The sequence below is a fragment of the Chenopodium quinoa genome, unplaced genomic scaffold, assembly GCF_001683475.1.
Source record: "Chenopodium quinoa cultivar QQ74 unplaced genomic scaffold, ASM168347v1, whole genome shotgun sequence".
Classification (NCBI taxonomy): Eukaryota; Viridiplantae; Streptophyta; class Magnoliopsida; order Caryophyllales; family Amaranthaceae; genus Chenopodium; species Chenopodium quinoa.
The window spans coordinates 502,874-527,812 of record NW_018742707.1 but is presented as its reverse complement, the minus strand read 5'-3'; the positions used below and the strand labels follow the sequence as shown (position 1 = coordinate 527,812).

The following is a 24,939-nucleotide window of genomic DNA, read 5'->3' as shown; positions in this document are numbered from 1 at the left end:
GATTTCAAAATTTGATAGGCCGTCGTCGAGCCTACAAAAGATAAAGTCCTATCTTGGTCTCACTAACTAATAGCAAGGGTAAGACAGGGTCAAACCCAAGAGAGGCGTTGAACCAACCACCGAGATACTACCGTTTAAACAAGCCAAATGAAGTCGAAATTGGTTTGATTTTATGTAGCATGTAATAATTTAAAATAACTAATACTAAGGGATGATTAACAATAATTATAGAGTTCTAGGGCTCGGGATATACCACTCAAATTCGTCACAAATCACAAATGGCATGTAGCAAACAATGATAAATTAAGGGGATAATATAGGGGAAGTCATCTAAAGCACCCAACTACTCTCTCAAGCTAGAGGGATTACTTGAATCATGAATACAACCTACTCTCATGGTTATAAAGCATAAAACAAGTGTTAAATCATAATCATGATGACAAAAATATTCCCTTGACTGGAAATTCCTATTCTCATGGCATTTCCAGTCAATTAAGCATAAGGGAGCTAACTCAATTTCATCTCTCGATCCTTCATTGAGAAAGCTTAGATAATAGTTCTAGCAATGGCCATATACAAGAACTAAGAAATTAAACCACTTAAGCTCAACTAATTAACACCCAACAATTACCAAACTAACACATGTAACAAGAAATTAGTGTCTACATTGAGGGTTTTACCCAAACCCTAGAAAATTAGACTACTCACAATCCATGGAGATTAAAGCAATTAGGGGTTTCAAGTAACTCATGAACAAGAATTAACTAAAGATTAAGCTAAATAACAATCTAAGCATACAAGAATGAAGCAAGAAAATTAACAATCAAAGCAATTAAAATGGAAGAGAAGAGTGAGAAAAAATATTACTAGAAGCTTGAACATGAAAATCAAGGGTGGAACTTATCTTCTACAATGATTGAGAATGAAATTTCCAAGCTAATAATTATAATCTAACTAATGATTTGAGAATATTTGTGTTTCTACAATTGCAAACTAAGAGGAAGCACTAAAAACTTGGATTCCGTACAAATGAGCTCAAGGGGTTATTTATAAAGACCCCCAAATAAAAAGGACGGAGAAAACAAGAGTCGGGCACGGCTACAGGTCAGCACGGACGTGCTGAGGTTGGCACGGACGTGCAGCCATACCTGCACGGACGTGCCAAGGTAGGCACGGACGTGCACCTTTGAAAACATGGAGGCAGAATGTACTGTTTTGGCCAGGGCATCCTGCACGGACGTGCCAAATATGGAACGGACGTGCAGGTCTTGTTCAGTAGGTCAGTTTTAAAACTGATTTGGGCTGAGCAAACAGCACGGACGTGCAGGCTTTGAAAGTAGTAGGCAGTAGCTTCTGGTCGTGCTGGGGCACTCCTGCACGGACGTGCCATACTTTGCACGTCCGTGCAGACTCTCTAAGGCCTTTATCTTCACTTTTCTTTGGTTTCGCTCCATTGTTTTGGCTTGTAACCACGGTTTATCATCCAAGTGCCTCAAATGGTCGTCTTTGAACCTAAAAACTCAACAAAAACACTAATAACCCTTGAAGCAAGGGATACACAAAAGTTGAACAAAAATAGAGTAAAAGTGAACCAAAATGCCAATATACCAAGTAAACAAGGTTCAAAATCACTCTAAAATCGTATCAAATAATAAGTTATCAAGCCACTCAACACTACTGTCGTCTCAGCAGCAGGCGAAGGAAAAGGCCTCATGGAGGAGGAGGAAGGTATGATCATTCGACCCAACTCCCAATTACTTGATTGGATAACAGTTGCCAAAATGGGAATTGGCCTTTTTCTGAAAACTTATTTAACTTGTATTGTTTGATTTGGCAGAGGTTCTAGAGAGGCCGGCTGTCCTTTAGATGGCCAAACGGATGCTCAGGACGATTGATCCTGATGACAAGGCGTTTGTGAAGGGGGTCGGCTCCCTTGACTAGGACACCATTCTGGCGCTTCTTTGTGAGGTAAGACTTGTAATGTTTTCATCTTGAGCAATTCTTATGTCCGCTTGGTATTGATTTCTTCTTCAATGTTGTCCGAATGCAAGCTATGCTGCAAGTGATTGGGCTTAGGAAACCACTCAACGACAAGTCTAAAGAGGTAAAGGCTGCTAATGCTCGGGCCACCTCCTCCTTAGACAAAGCTCAATTTGAGATTACACAAAATGATATTCTGACACTTGATATGATGTATTCCCAGGCGTCCGCCAATCTACAGGTCAAGCAAGACTTGGACATGGCGATGGGGCGAAAATCTGAGCTCCAGAATGAGGTTTAGAGCCTCAAGGACAAACTAGACCCCCCCAAGGAAGCGAAAGAGAAATTTGATTGCCTGGAGGGTCAGGTTCAAAAACTCAAGGGCCGGATGCAAAACCAAGAAACTCAGCTCAAGTCCAAGTACAAGTCCTTGGCTAAGGAGGAGAAAACAACCCTGGTCAAACAAATGATGGAGGACTATGATTCCATCATGCAAATGGCCTGGGGATCATTGCAGCCGGCCTCCGATTATCAAATTTGGAAGGCTAAGTTTAATGCGGCGAATGATGAGTTTAACAACCGGCTCATGAAGAAGGCAGAGGAAGTGGCGACCAAGGACCTTGAGGAGTCTGACTCCTCAAACGAGTCATCCTTAGGGGATGACGAGGATTAGGAGGAGGGTGAGAAAAATGAGGAGCAGTTGCCGGAGGATGAGGCGGCTGCCAATGCTGGAGACCTCCCCTGATCTTTTAAGCTTTAAGGTAGTTTATGCGGCCGAATGGCCAAGTATTTTCTCTTTCGGCCTACGTGTCGAGTAACTTTTTATCTTTACCGATCAAGGGGTTGGGTAAATCAACAATCTTTGGCTCTGCCACCTAACTTTTCTAGTCGTCCATCGTGACATCTGTTATTTATTTGAATGAAGCATCCAGTCAGTTTGACCGGTTTATTTATATTGGCATCTTGCTTTAAAATTTTTAAAGCTTTCAATTTATGTGCATAGATTTTTTGGCTAAGTATTTAACCTGTATACTATGCAAATGCTAGTCTTACCGAATGTCCTTGCCCTTGTCCAGATGTCGATTGGTTTCAAAAATGGGTTAATTGACTTAGAAATTATTGATATTTTGAGGAGTATGCATGGTTTCTAAGTCAATCAATCACTATGGTGATTTCCCCAAACCAAGCAACATGTGACTATATTGCAGTCGGTTAAAAGTTTGAGAGTATCCGGCCAAAGGCCTCTTAAAGGTTTATTTAAGCCGCTAAGTTTTTGGACTTAGCTTATAATTTACAAGAGTAATCTGTCCGCCTGGATTGCCCCAGAGAAACAACAGGCAGTAGAATTTATATATCATAGCGTCTAAAATGAAACAGTAGCTGCTATCCGTCTATGCTAGAAAAGTCCAAAAAACTTAACGCTTTTTAGATTTCAGGTTAGATTAAATCAAATGACTGCAAGCGTTGCCTTAAAGCAGATGGTAATAGGTGTAAACACCTAAAAATGTCTCCCCAAAACTAAACCCAATGATGAACAACCTTTCACCACCATTATTGGTCGGGTTGAGTATTTAGCCTTTGGAGTGCTTAAATCCATAATCAATCTCAATATTTCATAAAACAACCAAATTTATAGCCTATTTCCCCAGACCATAACTTATTTTCCTCTTTTCGTGCCTTTAAACCCAAAATAATTCATTTCGTGTCCTTTAAAATCATTCATTTCGTGTCATTATTATAAAAACATTTAGACCAGTTTATTTTGGCCCATAATCTAAGTCCAATGATTGAATATTTGGATGGGGTTTGAAAAAAGCTTTCCAACGATATATATAAGCCGAAATCCAAGTTATAACAAATAAGTTATGGCCAAAATACTAAACTGAGCCCAAACCGAACCTAAGTCCACCTTACCTACAACCTAATGATCATGTGGAGGGTCCAAGGACTTAATCCCATTTATAAACCAATTAGGATTAATTAGAAGCTTCTATAAGTTTCTAAAATATCTTAATTATTCCTTTTGAAAAGATAAGATTAAAAAGTTTGAAATTGAATAAAACTTTTCTTTTTGAAAGTCCTAATTCTATCCGAATTGAAAGACTTTCAAAGATAGTTAGATATGATTTTTGCGCCTAATATTTTTAATATCCAAATCTTAGATAGTTAGATAGATCTTGAAATTATCTTTCCAATGATATATTATAATGTCAATTCCGAGCTATAACGGAAAAGATATGAATAAAATAACAAACTCTATCCAAAACTGACACCTTTCCACTATTTTAGCTATATCTTTTATTCTACAAAGTATTATAATCTGATTCTAATTGGGTTAGAAAATAGATTTCAAGTTCTTTCCAAATACATATTATTTATCTTATTACAATTTCTGGATCAAAAGATATGATAAAAACAAAAATTGCAAAAATTGATGTCTATCGGGTTTTATTCTGATTAAATTCGGATTTTATCTTAATTCTTCGACCCTTCTTTTTTCATTATAAATAGAGGTCATATCACCCCTTTTTCAATCATCAACAAGCTTTATCATCAAATCATTCTCTTCTCCCTCTTTAGCCTAAACACTAGCCTCCCTATTCTTCCATAATACTTCCCCTAAGCACTCTAAGGAATCCATACTTAACCTGAGGTTTTGTCCTTAAACCAAGGCGTGAAAGGTATAATTAACTAAGGGTTTGGACCAAATCAACTCCACTTTTTATTTAATTGTTTCAATTTTATTTATGTTTTTATTGAAGTTACTAACAGTTTATTCATGATATAGCAATTCAAGGAAACGCGGAAAGTAAGTAATTAATCACTTAATTACTCTTATTTTATTATTTTTATTGCTAGCATCATGATTGAGTTTATTTATATTTGATTTGACTAACAATTTATGGTTAAGTTGCTTCCAATATTTATGTTGATTTTACTATATTTATTGATCACTGTTTCGGGGTTTTCTGATGTCCTGCGGGAGAGTTACAATTCCGAGACTGGAACCGGACGCCTGTACCTGCAAAATAACGGAGACTCCTGAGAGCTCCGCCTCCAACGGTCAAGTTAGTACCTGATTAAGGAGTAATTAATGCGGAAATTAAAGTAATAAGGTCTCTCTAGGTGAGAGAGTTTAATGTTGGTAATCTGCTTTGTTAGCGAGATCAGCCGGTTATTAGTGTGTTCCGTAACGTTTCTGTTCTGCTCCGTTCTTCAGGTAAGATTAATTGCTTGATCCCCTTTAATGAGGATTAATTAAGTATTTATAGTCTTGAGAAGCGTGCCACTCTCTAGGTTTAGGGTAAACCTAGGGCTGACCGGGCCTCTAAACAGGATTGGGCCTTGTTGGCCGGTTTTCCCATTTGGCATGGGTGGACACGTGGCGTGTCTCAATTGGTCCGTAGAGGACGTATCTGTGATTGACACGTGGCAGGCTCCTATTGGCCTACGTGAAGGACACGTGGCGGAACCTGGTTGGTCCACTTGTCAGACGGTGATTGGTGGATAAAAATCCCCTAATCATTTGCCCCTCACAAGCGGCACGTGACTGGTCACGTGTCACCTGTGACAGGTGCCGCACGGTGACAGGCGACGGCGTGCTACAGGTGTCACCTTATAAATGGCCGAGAGATTTTCCCGCTCAAATTTTGAATTTGGAAGCGACCCTTCGCCTTCTCACTTTGCCTATATAAGGAAGTGCTGACTTCGGTCATTTTCACATTTGTGAACTTTGCGAGAACATTCGGACCCCTGAACTTGCTCTGACATTTCGGACCTTTTCTGCCTACCGCCTGTTCTGACAAGCCGACTGCACCGGATTTCCAGAACTTCATCAACCGTCACTCGTTCAGGTAACTCAGTTCTCTTACTCTTAATTTTCTTTTTGTTTTTTGAAATGGCACCACGGAAGCACACGACACGACCTAAGTTAGTGATCAGCCGGTCACCGGGGACGGCTGAATCTAGGACTAGGAGTGCCGCCTGCCCTTTTCTGGACCCATCTTTGCCCTTTATACAAAGTCCGACTGTATCTGTGTCTATGCAGAACGTGATGGCCAGAACAAAAAAGACTGCTATGATCTCAAACTCGGACGGCTCCTCCCAAAGGGTGCTCATTAGTGAAACATCTGACCAGGCGCCAGATGTAGAAGTGAAACGAGGCGGCTGCCAAGCCGACAGTTCTGAGGGAGAGGTCAAGGTGGTCCCTTCCCATTTCACCGTTGATATGTCTAATTTTCCTCCTTCTTCTTCTAAGGGAGAGGAGGCGGGCCCCTCTGGGAGAGGGGAGGAGTCGTCCTCTTCGGACTCGTCAGAGGACGAGTCCGAGTCCAGCTCTTCTGGCCACGCTTCTCCAGGCTCAGAAGAAAGAAACAGCCGCCTACAAGAGGCGAGGCTTTCTCATGCAGTTGAGAAGGGGGACAATTGGGCGGAGCCGTCCGCCTCTTACAGAGAGGAAAACACCCCCTACTACTGCACGGTACCCCGGGGCCGGATCGCAACCATGCAAGACAAAGTGGAGAGCTTTATAGCTAACCACAGAATGGGCCCGGAATTTTTACTGTTCGTGCCGGATCCAGAAGACACTGTCATCTGGCCGGCTGGTACCAGCTATGATGACGGCTGCTTTGGCTGCTATGTGGCGGCCATCAAAGCTGGACTGCGCTTCCCATTACATCCGGCTGTTCACCGGATTTTAGATGGGTATGATTTGGGGTTATGGCAGTTAGCCCCCAACTCTTGGGTAAACGTACTCGGCTATGTGGCCGGGTGCGAAATGTACGGGGTGGAGCCAAGCTTTGAGGCTTTCGCCCACATGAACTATCTCAGCCGGACCCCTAAGTCGGGAGGTACCGGCTGGTATCAATTAACAAGCCATAGGGGCTACCTCATGACGAGAGGTAAGGCGAACAAATGGAAGGATTGGCGGAACACCTTCCTTATCATCGAGGGTTCAGACACGGAGCTGAACAAATGCTTTAACAAGTGGAATAGGGATCCGCCTCTTCTCGCAGGCGGCCGCAGCATGCCGCCTGTTCCCCCAAAGGCTAAAAAAGAGATCCTAGACAAAGGACTCTTCAAAGTAGAGACTAGGGTGAACTCTACTTCAGGGGTACGAGAGCAAGTACCCCTAAACTGCGTCCCGAGCTTCAAGTGGCTCTATGACGAGTACTTTGTGGCCGCCTGTGGCCTCAGCAGTTGGTGCTCTAGAGGTAGCCGGCCTGACAAATACTCTGTTTTTTCACGCTTTGTTTACTTGGGATCTTTACTAATTTTGCTGTTTATTTTTTGCAGCTGACGCCATGAGTAAAATAACAGCATCCAAGACTGCGGCAGCCATGTTGCGGGCCTCTCTCATGCAACAGTCTTGTACCGACTCCCCCAACAAGGGGGCACCCTTGGTAGGCTTCGAAACTCTTCCTCTTTTAGGAGTTGTCTTATGCATATACTAACTCTTTTTATTTTATTTTTTTTATTTTTTTTTTCAGTCGGGCACTCCAAGAGCTTCTTCCTCGCAACAGCCGGACCCCAAGGCCCGGAGGACGACTGTTGCAAGCTCTCCTGGGTCTTCCAGGAAAACAGTGGCGGCTGAGAAGCAGCCGGCCACTTCTTCTAAAACCCCGGCGGGGCCGCCTAGAAGTATGGACAATTACTTGTAAAAACTTTTACACTTGCTTCCTTCTTGACTAGGTCTAACTTGCTTTTTTACGCTTGATGCAGCCGGCCCTCAGGGGCTTGACTTGGTAGAGGTAGCCAAGTCCATGATCAAAGTAGTTCCTCCATCTGAAAGGGAGGCGGTCAGGGGTGCCGGCACCCTTGACCTTGATGGGATTGCAGGGGTCCTTGCTGAGGTATACTTTTTGAGTATTTGAATTCCAGGACGCCTGTTATCTTTTTTGTTTGGAAACTGACGCCTGTTTTTTTTTTTTACTTAGGCCCTGCTCCGAGTTAACGGCCTTCGCAAGCCGCTTGATCGGAAAAACAAAGAGGTAAAGGCTGCAAAAGCTATGGCCGCCTCTAACTGTGATAAGGCAATGTTTCAAATTGCCCAAAATGAAGTACTGACCATTGATATTCTTTATTATCAGGCGCAGGCTACCGCCGCTGTTCGGGCTCAGTTAGAGGCGGCCCAGAAGAAGAATGACGAGCTAGAGGCGACCATCACAAATCTTAAGGCCGAGCTGAAACCTCTTCGCCAAAAAATGTACTCTTACGAAGCCATGGAGAAATCCTTGGCCAGCGTAAAAGAACGCCTGGTGAGCCAAGAGAAGAGTCTTACCCAAGAGCTCTCGGAAAAGGCCGAGCAAGAGAAGAAAGAGCTCGTCCGGGAGATGATGGAAGACTCCGCTCAAATCCAGCGCATGACCTGGGGCCGCCTGTTCCCCAATGCCGACTTTGCCTCTTGGGAAAGAACGTACCGCCAGTGTTCGGAAACATATAATCAAGAGATCCTGGCGGCTGCTGAAGAAGAGGCGTTGGGAGATGCGTTGGAGGAGGAGGAAGAGCCGGTTGTGGCGCTTGTGCCACTTGGGGGTAAGGCATCAAAAGAGGATGCAGCTGAAGCCGAGTCCAGCAAGAAGAGTGTTGACCAGGCGGCAACTGCTAATACTGAACTGCCCCCTTCTTAAGATTAATGTATTTTATCCACGGCCTGCGTGCCGTTTGCTTTGTATTTACCCGGCCAGGGGGCCGGGGCTTTGAATATTTTGCTGGTCTTTAATGACCGGCTTATTTTTAATGAATTTTTATTTTGCTTCAAATTTGTTCAAGTATTCCATATCTAATATCCCATTGTTTACTAGACCGACTGTTGTACATGGCCGAACGTTGCAGACAGGTACGGATAGTTAGTATGCCGCCTATGCCCCTGGACGACTGGTTGTCTGTTTCCAGGATAGACGATCAGTCGGCCATTTATTCAATCGGTATTCGAATTTTTTGTCTGGATCCTTTTTAGGCAGGCGTGCCTGTCTTTTTGTAATTTTAACCAAGTAGGAAAGTGGTCTGACCAAGTAAATAGAATATTACCTAGTCGCCAAGGAATTGAGTGGTAGAGATAACAAGCGGCGGGTACCGGTTGTTTCCCTATATTGCCAATGTTGTTGGCTTTTAACTCATAATTTGTTAACCTAGCAAGAGTAGTGGTTGAGAGCCCCTGTTTGTTAAAAACAGGCGGACGACTCATACCTTTTAGGCTCCATACTAGTTTGAGTGACTATTAAGTTAACATAGGAGTTACTTAGTCTTCGTCACACTCTAGATTGAGTAGTAGAGGTACCAGGCGGCGGAGGCCGGCTGATCCTCTTGATTTGCCAATGTTTGTTGGCTATTAACTCAATAGGTTACCTAGTAGGAATAGGGGTTTGAGTGCCCTTGTTTGTTAAAAACAGGCGGACGACTCAAACCTTTTAGGTTCCATACCAAATTTGAGGGAGTGACTATGAGTTAACGTTGGAGTTACTCAGTCGCCGTCCCTTTTGTTTGAGAAGTAGAGGTACCAGGCGGCGTAGGCCGGCTAGACCCCTTGATTCGCCAATGTTTGTTGGCTATTAACTCAATAGGTACCCCCTGCATTTATTCCAAGTAATACAGGCGGTCATCTGACTCAGATGTCAACTGCTACCACTGGTTTGGTTAGTGATAGAGTTATCCTTGTCTCAAAAACGGCTACGTGGTTGCCCTTGGGGACAGTCGTATAGGTGCCGTGTAATTAGTTTATAGAACAATGTTCCACCCAAAAGGGAGCTGCTCTCTGCGACGAATTTCATCTGGTGGGATGCCGTCGGACGCCTGCTATGATGTTGGGACAGGTCGTATTAGTTTTGTAGATTTGATCAGTTGGCTTAGCGCCTGGTCTGATCATTCGGCCGGTGGCCTTGGTAAGTTCTTGGTGAACGTAGGTGCTAAGTAAAAGAAGGGTAGCCGCCTGTTAGGCACAGGGTCGGCCAGGCCCTAATATTTTTAGCTAAGTATTGTGAGTAAAATACTCAATGGAGAGTAGCCGACTGTAAAGGTACAGACGGCATGCCCCTCTGAAGATAGAGTGAAAAACTCAATGGAGAGTAGCCGACTGTAAAGGTACAGACGACATGCCCCTCGTAATACAAAATTGAATAGTAAGTGCAAACTTTATTAAGTAGCTCTTGACTATTTACATCATTCAAAAGAAATATTTCTTAAGATTATCTACATTCCAAGTTCGAGGCAACGGTTGTCCGTCTGGTGTTTCCAGACGGTAGGTACCGTCCCTGACCTCTTCACAGATTCGGTAGGGTCCTTCCCAGTTGGGAGTTAGTTTGCCAGACTCATTAGCCCTACCAACTGCTTCCATTTTTCTAAGTACAAAGTCCCCTACTTTGAGTGGACGCCTGTGTACTTTTTTGTTGTATGATCTAGTCATTCTCAGGCGATAGATCTCATGGCGCAAGACAGCATTGCCCCTCTTTTCAGGAAGTGAGTCTAATGCCAGGCGCATGGCTTCCCAGTTTGCCTCTTCGTCATATAGCATTACTCGAAGAGTCGGCTCGTAGTGTTCTATTGGAAGAACAGCTTCCGCACCATAAGTTAGGAGGAAAGGAGTTTCTCCAGTCGCCCCTTTTTCAGTCGTCCTAATGGCCCAAAGAACATGTGGTAGTTCATCCGCCCATAGGTCGCCTGCTCGTTCAATCTTTTTCTTGAGACCGTCTGAGATGATTTTATTAAAGGCTTCTACCTGGCCGTTTGCTTGTGGACGGCCGACAGATGCAAAGTAGTTTGCAATTCCTTGGTCTCCCAACCAGCTTTTGAGAACATGCGTCTCAAATTGGGGACCATTATCAAAAACCATAGACATGGGAACCCCGAACCGAGTGATGACATTTTTCCAAATGAATGAAATTACATCTTTCGTCTTGATTCCCTTTACAGCCTCCGCCTCTACCCATTTAGTGAAGTAGTCAACGGCAACAAGTATGTACCGCCTTCCGCCTGTAGCAGGCGTATATGGACCCAGAATGTCCATGCCCCACTTAGCAAACGGTAGTAGGCTGTGAATGGTAGTGAGGTTAGTAGCCGGACGGTGAATTAGTTTGCCAAACCTTTGGCACTTGTCACATTTTTTCACCATCTCCATTGCATCTGCTTCCAAAGTAGGCCAAAAATAACCCTGCCGCCTTGCCCTTTGAGCAAGCATCCTACCACCTATATGAGAAGCACAGTAACCAGAGTGAAGATCATCTAGTATCTCTCGTCCCTTTTCTGGAGTAACACACTTTAAGAAGGGTTGAAGGTACCCCCTCTTGTGAAGTTCTCCCTTAATCATTTCAAAACAGGTGGCTCGTTTTTTCAGTGCTGCCGCCTGTTGAGGATCATCCGGCAGTGTACCGTTTGTCAGATATGCCCTGATTGAATCCATCCAGGTTGAGCTTCTGTCTAGGATTCCAATAGGGTTTTCCTCGATGCTTCTCTTCTCCATTACTTCCCAAAAAACAGTTCGAGGAGTATCAGAGGAGGCGGATGATGCTAATTTTGACAGTGCATCCGCCTGGTTGTTTTCTGATCTCGGCACTTGGATCAGATGGAAATCCTCAAGGGAGGCGACTGCTTGTCGGATCGCCTGTAAATACTTGATCATGGCCGGATGGGTTGCTTCGTATTCACCATTGTACTGACTCACTATCAATTGTGAATCGGAACAGGCGTCTATTTTTCTTGCCCCTGCCGCCTTGGACATGCGGATCCCGGCTAGTAAAGCTTCATATTCTGCCTCATTGTTTGAAGCCTGAAAACTGAAGCGTAGAGCATACTCGAATCTCTCGCCCTCTGGCGACTGACATATGACGCCTGCTCCACAACCATTTGAAGTAGAGCTTCCGTCCACATATACCTTCCATACTTGGTCTGAAACTTGAGAGTCAGGAGGACGAGTCATCTCTACAATAAAGTCAGCAAAGGCTTGCCCCTTCACTGCTTTTCTAGGCTCGAAAGTAACTTCGAGGCTCTGTATTTCTATGGCCCATTTGATCATTCGTCCTGACGACTCCATGATGGTCAGCGGCCGCTTGATAGGTTGGTCTGTATACACGACGACTGTATGTGCCAAAAAGTAGGGCTTCAATTTTTTAACAGCCATGAAGAGTGCAAGACCAAATTTCTCCACTAGGGGATACCTCAACTCGGCATTTTTTCAGTACGTGACTGACAAAGTAGACCGGGAGCTGACAGCCGTCCCTTTCAGTAAGGAGAACAACGCTTAACGCATGATCAGAGACGGTCAGGTACATGTAGAGAACCTCTTTGGGCAAAGGGCTGACCAGCCTCGGCAAGGAATGCAAGTGAACTTTTAATTTCTGGAAGGCGGCCTCAGCATCCGGCCCCCATTCAAACCTTGCCTTTTTCTTAATTGCCTGGAAAAAGTATAGGCATTTGTCGCCTGATCGGCTTAGAAATCTTCCCAAGGCCGCCAGACAACCTGTTAACTTCTGAACCTCTCGGATGGTACGAGGCGACTGCATGTCAATGACCGCCTGCACCTTCTCAGGGTTCGCTTCTATTCCTCTCTGATTGATAAGGAATCCGAGAAATTTCCCAGACTCAACTCCAAATACACATTTCTTGGGATTGAGCATGACATGGTGCCGCCTGAGTGTGGCGAAAGTTTCTCGGAGGTCCGACAGATGATCTTTCTGAAGTTTAGTCTTGACAATCATATCATCAATATATGCCTCGACGTTTCTCCCAATCTGATCAAAGAACACTGTGTTTATCATTCGTTGGAAGGTAGCCGGGGCATTCTTAAGACCAAACGGCATGACCGTGTAACAGTATAACCCCTGATCAGTGACGAAGGCCGTCTTTTCCTGATCTTTCTTCCATAAGGGAATTTGATGGAAACCAGAATAGGCGTCCATGAAACTCATCAAGGCATGGCCGACCGCTGAGTCGACCAGGTTATCAATTTTAGGCAGAGGGTAACTGTCTTTGGGGCACGCCTTGTTTAAGTCTGTGTAGTCTACACACATTCGCCAGGTGCCATTCGGCTTTTTAACAAGCACCACATTTGCAACCCAGTCTGGGAAGTAACATTGCCGAATGAACCCTGCATCAAGTAATTTTTTAACTTCGGCGGCTGCCGCCTGACTTCTCTCTTCGCCATGGTTCCGCTTCTTTTGCCGTACCGGCTTCTTTTTCGGATCCACAGCGAGTTTATGTACCGCCAGATCAGGACTAATGCTTGGCATTTCATGGACTTCAAATGCAAAGATGTCCTTGTATTCTTTCAATAGGTTGTGAAAGTCGTCACCAAGGTTTCTCAGAGCAGTCGTCCCAACTTTGACTGTTCGGTCAGGACGTGAGTCGTCTAAGATCAGGTCCGCATGCTCACCAGCCGGCTGAGGGCGGAACTCATCCGGCCGCTCCTCTGCCAATGATTGCTATTTTCTTGCTTTTCTTGCGGACTCTGTCTGGGACGCCTTTCTCTTTTTGCCGCCTGCTTCTTGAACAGGCGCACTCTCCTTGACATTGTCAAGGTCTGTTTTTTCTCCACTTGACCCAGTGGCCATAACAGTGGGCTTGACATCCGAGAGATAGCACTCTCGGGCCATCCTCTGATCTCCCCTTAGGGAGCCGACTGTTCCATTATCCCTCTCAAACTTGAGCAACATAAGAGACGGGATTATAACAGCCTTGGAATTATTCAGGGTTGGTCGACCTAGAATCATGTTGTAGGCCGAGAGTTCCTCTACTACTAGGAACCGGACTACCATGTGTCGTCCTTCCCCTTTTTTGCCAAGGCGAATGGGCAAATCTACTCGTCCCAGTGGGTGGACGACTCCTCCTCCAAACCCTATTAAAGGGTGGGAGGCCGGATGTATGCAGTCCGTCTGATATTTCAGTTTTGACAGACATTTGCTGCTGATGAGATCTGAGGAGCTCCCGGTATCTATGAGGATTCGGCCAACTCTCTGGTTGGCCACTTTACATTCAATAACGAGAGGGTCGTCATGCGGCCCCCTTACCCCTCCTAGATCCTCTTCAGTGATGACAATCTCAGGAAATGTATATTTGGACGGTCGTCCTTGGTGAACGGAATTTACATCTAACCGCCTTATATTATCTTTGTTGCCCCTAATAGTGGGGCCGCCTCCTGAGAAGCCGCCTGCAATGGTGTAGACGACTGCATCATCTGTATCGGAGCTGTCGGCCTGTTGATTCTTTTTGGCCGATAGCTTTCTTGAGGAAGTGAGCAAGCGTCCTGAAGCTGTTTACACAACCAGTCGGCAGGTTGCCGAACCATTGCTGTGCGATTCCCTTGAGAGTCGCTGGGAAACACTTGCACCAAGTGGGATCATCCAACCCTTGAAGGTACATCAGGTTGGTGAATGCCATCAGATGGTCTTCTGGGTTAGTAGTGCCGTCATAGGCGCCTACTAGTACATTTTTTACTTTGGTCGACGGCTGTTCACCAAGTCTAAGCAACCGTAGCTGCCAGTCCATAGGTTGGACGTTTTTTGCTGCAGGTCCACCAAATGGAGGTGGCTGCATAAAATACTGTTGTTGCGGCACAAATGGTAAGTTTGGTACCGCCTGGGCACTATGAAAGCCGGACTGACGGGAGGTGCCGCCTGACTGACTCTCATGGTACGACTGAGTATGCCTCATCGAGGCATTTCGCAAACTGTCTTGAAATTCTGAAGTAGAAGCCGACTCTGACAATCGGTCACTCTTCTTCTGCTCTAGCAGTAGCCGAGCATCTGTGAATGTTTGCTTTGACCTGTCCGCCTGAATATGACGAACCGGTTTCCTATTTCCTGTAGGATAACGGAATTTTGTGAAATCAAGGGCAGGTGGCTCCCGCTTCCTAGATTTAGGATGAGGAGTCGCCTCTCGCCCTTGAACTGGCTTCCTCTTTAGTGAAGTGGAAGGTTTCTTGGCCGACTGCTCCTTGACTGAAGCAGGCGGCTTCTTGTTGATCAACTCTTGAATCTCTCCCTTGAAGTCCCTCATGAAGGTCATGAGTTCGTTCCTTGTGATGGGAGCAGACCCATCAGTCGGCTGTTGCCGAGCAGGCGGTGCGCCTGCTGGCTCGCTTCCTGTTTGAAGATGCTCCCGTTCCCTCCTTTCGGTATGACGGGTACGTCGGGCCCTTAGGGTCCCGTCTGGAGCTGTATGAGTTTCAACTTCAAATTCACTTTCGGTGTCATGGTCCGACTGAACTTGAGGGTCGTTTAGGGGACGCCTTTCTTCAGGAGTCGGTACAGACTTGGATGCCATCTCTGAAGTACTCTCCCCACAGACGGCGCCAAATGTTTCGGGGTTTTCTGATGTCCTGCGGGAGAGTTACAATTCCGAGACTGGAACCGGACGCCTGTACCTGCAAAATAACGGAGACTCCTGAGAGCTCCGCCTCCAACGGTCAAGTTAGTACCTGATTAAGGAGTAATTAATGCGGAAATTAAAGTAATAAGGTCTCTCTAGGTGAGAGAGTTTAATGTTGGTAATCTGCTTTGTTAGCGAGATCAGCCGGTTATTAGTGTGTTCCGTAACGTTTCTGTTCTGTTCCGTTCTTCTGGTAAGATTAATTGCTTGATCCCCTTTAATGAGGATTAATTAAGTATTTATAGTCTTGAGAAGCGTGCCACTCTCTAGGTTTAGGGTAAACCTAGGGCTGACCGGGCCTCTAAACAGGATTGGGCCTTGTTGGCCGGTTTTCCCATTTGGCATGGGTGGACACGTGGCGTGTCTCAATTGGTCCGTAGAGGACGTATCTGTGATTGACACGTGGCAGGCTCCTATTGGCCTACGTGAAGGACACGTGGCGGAACCTGGTTGGTCCACTTGTCAGACGGTGATTGGTGGATAAAAATCCCCTAATCAATCACCATATTGCATGTTTAAAGGGAATATGTAACTGAAAATCACGCCTAATAAGATAATTTGGACAACCGATTTAGGTCCCTTTTTAATCTTGTTGTTTAATCAAGTGATCACGATATTTTAGAATTATATGTTGCATTGATTCAACCAATTTAGTTTATTAATAGTTTGGAGCAAATTGAATCTTTGTTTGCATGCCTTTGAGATTGTAGGAATCACTTTTCACTATAAGAATCGAGTAGAGGCCAATACGGGCGAATGTGAATCCATGACTCACTTTGTACCATCATCCCCGATCCTCCTTTTGTGGTTACGAACCATATGGAGTTAGTAATCTCATGGATTATGAATGGGGTGTAACTTTCACGGGTTAATCGTTGTTGCCTTTCGTTGTCCCTTAATCGTGGTTGCCCTTTTTTTTTTTATAATCCGTGAACGGTTTACAAGTTCCTTAAAAACTTGTTGGCGGCTCCCTACTTTCCTTGTCCCTAATCGTATATGTCAATTCCCACTTCCTATTGATGAGCGTCATTTATGGCACTCATTTGGCCTCTTTTAGGATGATATTCATGCTATTTTATAGCCCTTTTCCTTAGTTTATCCTTAGTTTTGTTCTGTATTTTGTTAGTTTGTGCTTTCCGTAGTTTTTTTTTTTTTGGAAAATAAGATTTTATTACCAAAGAGAGAAATTTACAACTTACAAAATCTAAGTTATAACTACCACCAGAACACCAAAAGACCTGAAAACAATAGGCCAACCCCACAACCAGTTCTAGATCCAAACCTAGCCACCTTCTAGGAAGGGTTCTAGGAAGGACCTAGAACAACTGGACTCAGATTTCCGGCCACCTTCTAGGAAGGGTTCCGGAAACCAGGACCAGACAACAAACAACCAGAAAAACAACAAAACCAAACACCCAAAAGACACCAAAACCAACAGTCAGTAGCAGACAAGCCTGCAAACAGACAAGAAAACTAATACAACAAAAAGACAGCAAAAAAAGAACCAAAGCTAGCCTCAACTGCAGAAAATAAAGCACAAAACAGCAGCAAAAAACAGCAAGGCAGACAACAGAGCAGCAGAGGCACAGAACAGCAATAAGCATTGCAGACCAGCAACAACATCAAGCAGCAAGCAACAGCAACCAGCAGCAGATTGCAGCAGCCAGCAAACAGCACAGCAGGAAGCATTGCAGGAGATTGCATTTCTTTGTGTATTTGTTCTTTTTTCCCTTTTTCTTGTTTGTTTTCGTTTGTTTTTAGGTTATGATCATGTTTCCAAGGATTCCCGAGCCTTCCTCTCATATTTCTCATCAATTTGGATGCCTCATGTTCGCCTTTTGGAACTTCAAGTTTGAAGGAACGCAAAGAGCAAGTCAAGAGATCGGTGCACGTATGCGGTGGGGGCGTCATCTTTGCCATGAACCCACCAAAATGGCCCCTTCAAGACTGCCTACCTTGGTGTTCATCATCATCATAAAGACGAGCGCACGAGGAAGAGCTTGGACGAAGAAGAGGGGGGGCTCCCCTGTTGCCAGGTGCGGGCACGCACGAGGGTGGTGCGGCCGCGCAACTGGGTGGCGCGGGCGCGCCTAGTGCGGGTGCGGGCGCGCCTGCCAGGGCCCCTGTTCCGTACCTTTTTCCCGCGGCCGCGCCTCTCCTCTGATGCGACCGCGCCTTCCAGGGTTTCTTTTGGGACGATCTAACTAACACTTCTTTTGTATTTTTCCTATATATAGTTTTTCCTTCTATTTTAGGAGGGAGAGAATGAGAATAGAATTAGAATCAATTTTAGATAAAAAATTAGAGAGATTTTTAGAGAGAGAAACTCTGATTTTTAGAGAGAGAATTTCATGGTGGATTGTTGATGATTGAAGATTTCTCCATTTCCTTTGATTTTTGATCAAGTTTGTAAGGATTCCTTTTCTTTAACGTAGTCTTTAGTTTGATCTTTAGTTTGATTTAAATTGTTTGTTGAATGTTCAAGTTTGATTGAAGTTTGATTGATTTGTGTTTGAATTTAGCTTGTTTGATTTGATCATGATGAATTTGTTGCTTAGTGTTGCTTTGATTTTGATTTCAATGGCTAGTGACTAGATTGCTTGCTAGGGTAATGGTGAAGCATGTATGAGTAATGGATTAAAGTTAATTGGGGAAAATTGATGGAGTTGACTATGTGATTAAATTGGTTGATGATCATGTGCATGTGTGTGATTAATTAAAGAGTAGCTTACTTTGATTGTTGCACTAGATTGCATTGTAAGTTTGCATTGATACGGACCATTGATTTGTGGCTTGCATTTAACGATTGAGGTGTCTTGTGATGTTTCCTAGCTAGAGTTTATCGTAGTTGACGCTAGTTAGACCTCTAGGAGAATAGCTTGATATGCTCTTTTGGTTGCATGATTGATTTTCCCTCACATTGCTTAACTTAGTCAATTTGACCTCCTAATTAGTTGAATTCGTTATGATTACATGTGGAACCTAGCCCTAATGTTTATTATATTTGATTTGTTCTCGTTATTAGTCGTCTTTGTCCTAGCATAACATTCACACCCAATCATTACATTTCGGAATAGCTTGACCATAGACAATAGATGATAGCCCACCATTCCTTTGGGTTCGACCCTCAACTTACCATTATACTTGTGTAGGGGTGTGTTGAGTGTTTACGAATTTTGTTTGTCCTTGGGTAGGGGTTAGTTTCAACGACCTAGTCTCGACCCACGTCAAAAATGGCGCCGTTGCCGGGGAATGGTGTTGTGATTGTGTATTGTTGTTGAGTCTATTCCATCTTATTCAAAAATACAAAAAGATTTTTCTTCTTTCTTTTAGGCTACACTTGTAGCCGTGTTACTAACAATTTCTTTTGAGTTTTTGCATTCATAGTAGAACTCGTGTTAGGACCTTAGTTCCTTTGGATCCGGAAATAGAAAGAACTCTTTCACGAAGAAGGGTAGCCAACCGGTCTTTGAGCCTAAGTTCCTCTAGTGAAGAAGAATTTGAGGAAGAATAAGAGCAAGCCATGGGAGAGAATCCAAGAGTAGCTTTGAAGGAGTTGGGAATTCCTGGTGCTTATAGGTTTGAGAGTGGCATTGCTCCACCTATAACACCGGCAAACAATTTTGAAATTAGACCAGCCATGATTACTTTGATAGAAAGGAGGCAATTTAGTGGAGCCAAGAGTGAGAGCCCATTGAATCACCTAATGGAATTTGAGAAGTATTGTAATACTATCAAGGTGAACGACATTTCTCAAGAGTTAATTGAGCTAAAGTTGTTTCCCTTTTCTCTTATTGGTCGTGCCTTAAAGTGGTTGGATAAAGAAGTTAAGCCAAATTCCCTTAGGACGTGGGATGAAGTCACCAAAGCTTTCTTGTCTCACTTTTACCCACAAAAGAAGACGGCGGAGGCTAGAGCCTTGATCCAAGGATTCAAACAAAGGCCTAATGAGAATCTCTATGAAGCATGGGAGAGGTACAAGGAGTATCAAAGAGAGTGTCCACATCATGGAATTCCTACCTATCAAGTGATACAAATTTTCTATGGAGGCTTGAGTGCTCAAGGCAAGTCATGCCTAGATGGAGGAGCCGGAGGTCTTATAATGAATAGGACAGAAGAAGAGGTAGTTGACATAATTGAGGATGTGGTGAGATACTATAGAGATTGGCAAGAAGGAGAGAGGGAGTCTACGAGCAAGAGTGGCTCGACGGTTTATTCGGTGGATCATCTCAACGCGATTAACAACTTGTCCTCCTAAATTTCAAATCTAGGGAAGGAAGTGACGTCTATCAAAGCAAAGCTTGAGAGTGTTTCTACGAATTCATTGAGTCTTCCCTCCCAATCTAAAGGGAGAGGTACACTTTCTAACTCTTCTCCTTCTACTTCTAATTATATGCCAAGTGGTTGTCTATTTTGTGATTTTGTGGATCTTATGATCATGATTCTTCCATGTGTTCTCAAACTTTTGTTGATGGATGTGATGATGTTGAAATTAATGAATGTGAACATGTGAACTTTCAGTCTAAGTTTAATGGTGGTCAAAGGTTTGATGGACCTAAGAATTTTAGTAATAGGAATTCTCACCCCCAAGGTGGTTTCGATAACTACAACAATGGAGGCTATAGGAACCAAGGAAACCAAGGTTTTCGAGGTAACTATAACAACCAAGGCTATAGTAATCAAAACCCGAGCCATGGGTATGGTAACCAAAGTCAATCTTAAGGCTTTGGTAATCATTATCATAAAGGTGGCAATAATCAAGGCCGTGGCAATTGGAACAACAACCAAAATCGGGGAAGTTTTCAAAATAACAACCAAAGGGGACCCCCACCCGGTTTTGCTCCAAAGCCTCAAGGCAATGGTGAAAATTCTTATTCCCAACCATCATCATTTAAGACAAATTTGGAATAAATGATTGATAACCAAACCAAGATCATCAACACATACATGGCGGTGAGTGACAAGAAATTTAATGAGATGATGACTCATAACAAATTGCTTGAGACACAAATAACCCAAATAGCCAACACTCTAAAGGATTGTGCTAGTCCATCCTCTTTGCCTTCTTAAGGAGTGGAACCTAAGAAACCCGTTTATTCTATCACCACTAGGAGTGGGAGAGTTCTTAATGAGGGAACTTCTAGGTCCATTGAGGAGGATGAGGAGAGGAGTGACCCAAGAGTGGAATTTGAGAAGGTTGAGTCTAAGAGTGTGAGTTATGAGGAGGTGCAAGAGAAAAAAAGGAGTAGTGAGAAAGAGCGTGAGGAAGTGCGGAGACCCGACCTTCTATACCCACAAAAATTCTTGAGGCACAAAATTGATGAGCAATTTGGAAAGTTTATTGCTATGCTCAAGGAAGTTCACATTTCTATCCCCTTCACCGATGCAATTACCCAAATGCCTAGGTACTCTAAGTTCCATAAGGAGATTTTGAGTGGGAAGAGAATGTGTAATGAAGTTGATTCGGTTGAAGTTGGGAGTTGTTGTAGTGCTTTGATTCATAATGAGTTGCCCAAGAAGATGGAGGATCCGGGAAACTTCTCTATTCCATGTGAGATCAAAAGGAAAATGTTTAATAATGCTTTTTATGATCTTGGAGCTAGTGTGAGCGTCATGCCTTATTCTATTTTCAAGAAACTCGAGCTAGGTGAGCTACTCCCATCTAACATAACCCTTCAATTGGCCGATCGGACTATTATGATTCCAAAGGGGAGAGTTGAGGATGTTCCTCTTAAGATAGGAGGGTTCACTATTCCCGTTGATTTCATTGTGCTTGAGATTGTGGAAGATGACCATATCCATATCATTTTAGGAAGACCTTTCTTAGCCACTTCAAGAGCCTTAATAGATGTGAAAGGAGGCCGTATTACCTTGAGAATTGGTAAGAAAGAGGAAAGCTTTGAGTTGAAACCAATGCTTGAGTCTTTGTCTCTTTTGCAAGGAATTATGTGTGCTAATCCCCTCGCTCTATTTATAATCTATGCATGATTAATTCTTCAACTAACGATGTTCTTGATAATTGTGATGATGTTCTTTCAAGTTTTGATGGCAAGAAGGTTAGTGAAGAGAAAATGATGATTCTCAAGCTTACGGACGAGGAGGAAGTTGTAATCCCTCATTGGTTTGAGCTCTATCCTCAAGATGGAGAGGATGTTTCCATGAGTATGGATGGTGAGGAACCATCTACAATAAGCAACAAGCCAAAGAAGAAAGCTCGTGATTCTAAGAAGAAGAGAGAGAGAAAGAAGTTACAGAAAGAAAAATTTGCAATTGAAAAGTCTTTGAAAGAAGTTTCATCAAGCAACAACAAGAGGTTGCTAGAAGTTGAAAAAGAATTTGCTCTTTCCGCTACCTTGAAGAAGGTGGTGTTCTTTGACCCTCCATGATTTGGAGGAAGGGTCGAGCTTAGGACCATAAGCAAGCGCTTCCCGGGAGGCAACCCGAAGACTTCTAACTTTTCTTGATTTTTGAATTTCTCTTATTTTTTTCCTTCTTTTACTTTCTTTTCTTTCACTTTTCTACTTCATTAGATATGTAGATTGCATTTTTGGGATTGAATTTCATTAAGTGGCATGAAGAATGAGATGGTGTTTTGCGGTTTTTGATGTGATTATACTCGATTTTATCGAAATTTGAGGTAAAAGGGTAAGAATCTTGGTGAGGTAAGTTAAGGATTTTGTGCTTTAAAGTTGAAGGAAGTTTGCACTTGGTGGGTTTTTATGGTGGGTTCATGAAATTCTAGTTGGTGTTTATCATCATCATTATTCGTGTACCCACCAATGAACGCACCAAGAACTTAAAAAAAAGAGAGAGAGCTTGGCTAGGCTCAGGTGCGGGCGCGCACGCACTTGGTGCGGCCGCGTACCTGTCTGGTACGGGCGCGCATCTAGCTGGTGCGGGCGCGCATCAGCCCGTGCTTCCCTCTTTATCTTCCTTCCTTCCTTTATTCTTTCATTTCCCCTTATTCCTCCTTCATAGCTTCGACCCCCATCATCCTCAAACCCTCAAGACCGCACCGCTCACTTCAACAACTCATCAAAATTTCAACTCAAATCACTCAAATTTTCACTCCAAATTCACTAAAACCTTCTACATTTTCATCCAAATCATCAAATTCATACTACTTTCATCAAATTAAACCTCCAATATCTCTCATCCATACTTGGGTATAATTTGGGGTTTTTTTATTTAGTGGAAATTGGTGGTTAAAAGTGGTTCATTCTTGCTTCATATATGGTATAATCATCTTCTCTAGATTTTAATTGCTCAATTATGTCATATATTTGCAAGTTTTGATTTGTTCATGAGCATGAATAGTGGTAGTACTAACTTTGATGATTTTGATGATTGATATTGGTTTTTGGTTGATTATTGAGTTGTTTGTCGTTTGATTTTACCTCACATTATGTTGTTTGTTTATTTTGTAGCATTTGTGAGCATTTTTGTTGAGAATTTTGGAATTTGAATTTTGGTAGTTTAGGTAGTAAGGTGCTATTGTGGTATTGATGGTTCTTCTTGTGATTGTTGATTGTGTGAGAAGAAATTGTTGGTTGTTTGGTGTTGTTTGGTAATTTGGATTGGAATTGTGATTTGTGGATATTAAAGTTCTTGGTTGGAGATTTTGCGGATTGTTGTGGGAATTTTGTGATTGGTTTTTTGTGATCCTTGCACTTGAAGTTCATCATGTCGAGAGTCCTCAAAAACCTTGTTAAGAAACGCAAAACAAACACCTCCACTGATGAACCTACTCCAAGCACATCCACCTCCCAGACACGCAACCCTACTCCACCACCCAAAAGAAAATTCAACGATAAAAAACAAAAGACCCGATACCATAAATTAAAGGAAAACCGCTCCCTCAAACCCATAAGACACTACTTCCAATCCGACATGTCCGCATTGGGGATTGATGAGGATGTAAGGGAGTTGTTGATCAACCTTTGAATGGGCACATTCATCTCCCATAGTTACCGCACCTATGTTGAGCCCACTCTCGAGTTCTTTGCTTCGGTTGAGATAGTTCCTGTAGAAGGTCAATATAGGGTTCAATTCCAAGTTTTCAACAACTTCTTCGACCTCTCCATAGAGCAATTCAATACCGCTCTAGATTTTGATCCTCATGGTGACATCTTAGATCTAGAGCCTTATATTTTTGAGGAGTATGATCAGGATTCTTGGTGAAACGATATCTCCGGAGGTGGTGACTTTGTCACCAAGCGGGCCAAGATTAGCAATGTCTACCAAGCTTGTCTTTGGGTTGTTCACCGTCTTTTGGTCAGCGGCCGCTTGATAGGTTGGTCTGTATACACGACGACTGTATGTGCCAAAAAGTAGGGCTTCAATTTTTTAACAGCCATGAAGAGTGCAAGACCAAATTTCTCCACTAGGGGATACCTCAACTCGACATTTTTCAGTACGTGACTGACAAAGTAGACCGGGAGCTGACAGCCGTCCCTTTCAGTAAGGAGAACAGCGCTTAACGCATGATCAGAGACGGCCAGGTACATGTAGAGAACCTCTTTGGGCAAAGGGCTGACCAACCTCGGCAAGGAATGCAAGTGAACTTTTAATTTCTAGAAGGCGGCCTCAGCATCCGGCCCCCATTTAAACCTTGCCTTTTTCTTAATTGCCTGGAAAAAGTATAGGCATTTGTCGCCTGATCGGCTTAGAAATCTTCCCAAGGCCGCCAGACAACCTGTTAACTTCTGAACCTCTCGGATGGTACGAGGCGATTGCATGTCAATGACCGCCTGCACCTTCTCAGGGTTCGCCTCTATTCCTCTCTGATTGATAAGGAATCCGAGAAATTTCCCAGACTCAACTCCAAATACACATTTCTTGGGATTGAGCATGACATGGTGCCGCCTGAGTGTGGCGAAAGTTTCTCGGAGGTCCGACAGATGATCTTTCTGAAGTTTAGTCTTGACAATCATATCATCAATGTATGCCTCGACGTTTCTCCCAATCTGATCAAAGAACACAGTGTTTATCATTCGTTGGAAGGTAGCCGGGGCATTCTTAAGACCAAACGGCATGATCATGTAACAGTATAACCCCTGATCAGTGACGAAGGCCGTCTTCTCCTGATCTTTCTTCCATAAAGGAATGTGATGGAAACCAGAATAGGCGTCCATAAAACTCATCAAGGCATGGCCGGCTGTTGAGTCGACCAGGTTATCAATTTTAGGCAGAGGGTAACTGTCTTTGGGGCACGCCTTGTTTAAGTTTGTGTAGTCTACACACATTCGCCAGGTGCCATTCGGCTTTTTAACAAGCACCACATTTGCAACCCAGTCTGGGAAGTAACATTGCCGAATGAACCCTGCATCAAGTAATTTTTTAACTTCGGCGGCTGCCGCCTGACTTCTTTCTTCGCCATGGTTCCGCTTCTTTTGCCGTACCGGCTTCTTTTTCGGATCCACGGCCAGTTTATGTACCGCCAGATCAGGACTAATGCCTGGCATTTCATGGACTTCGAATGCAAAGATGTCCTTGTATTCTTTCAATAGGTTGTGAAAGTTGTCACCAAGGTTTCTCAGAGCAGTCGTCCCAACTTTGACTGTTCGGTCAGGACGTGAGTCGTCTAAGATCAGGTCCGCATGC

The 24,939-nt window shown here is 43.7% G+C and overlaps 1 protein-coding gene across 1 annotated transcript; it reads left to right on the top strand.

Moving 5' to 3' along the window:
- Nucleotides 1–18,859: 18,859 nt before the first annotated feature.
- Nucleotides 18,860–21,324, top strand: LOC110722899. The gene is made up of 3 exons (XM_021902188.1): nucleotides 18,860–19,483; nucleotides 19,858–19,987; nucleotides 20,408–21,324. The coding sequence occupies exons 1-3, from the start codon at nucleotides 18,860–18,862 to the stop codon at nucleotides 21,322–21,324; spliced, it is 1,671 nt and encodes a 556-aa protein (XP_021757880.1).
- The last annotated feature ends 3,615 nt before the right edge of the window (nucleotides 21,325–24,939 follow it).

Excerpts from the sequence above, each read along its gene's own strand:
- LOC110722899 (XM_021902188.1), top strand. The coding sequence starts at position 18,860 with ATGGGAGAGAATCCAAGAGTAGCTTTGAAGGAGTTGGGAATTCCTGGT. Across the intron at positions 19,484-19,857 it reads TTGACATAATTGAGGATGTG|TCTAAGTTTAATGGTGGTCA; the intron begins GTGAGATACTAT and ends GTGAACTTTCAG. Across the intron at positions 19,988-20,407 it reads AGGAAACCAAGGTTTTCGAG|GAGTGGAACCTAAGAAACCC; the intron begins GTAACTATAACA and ends TGCCTTCTTAAG.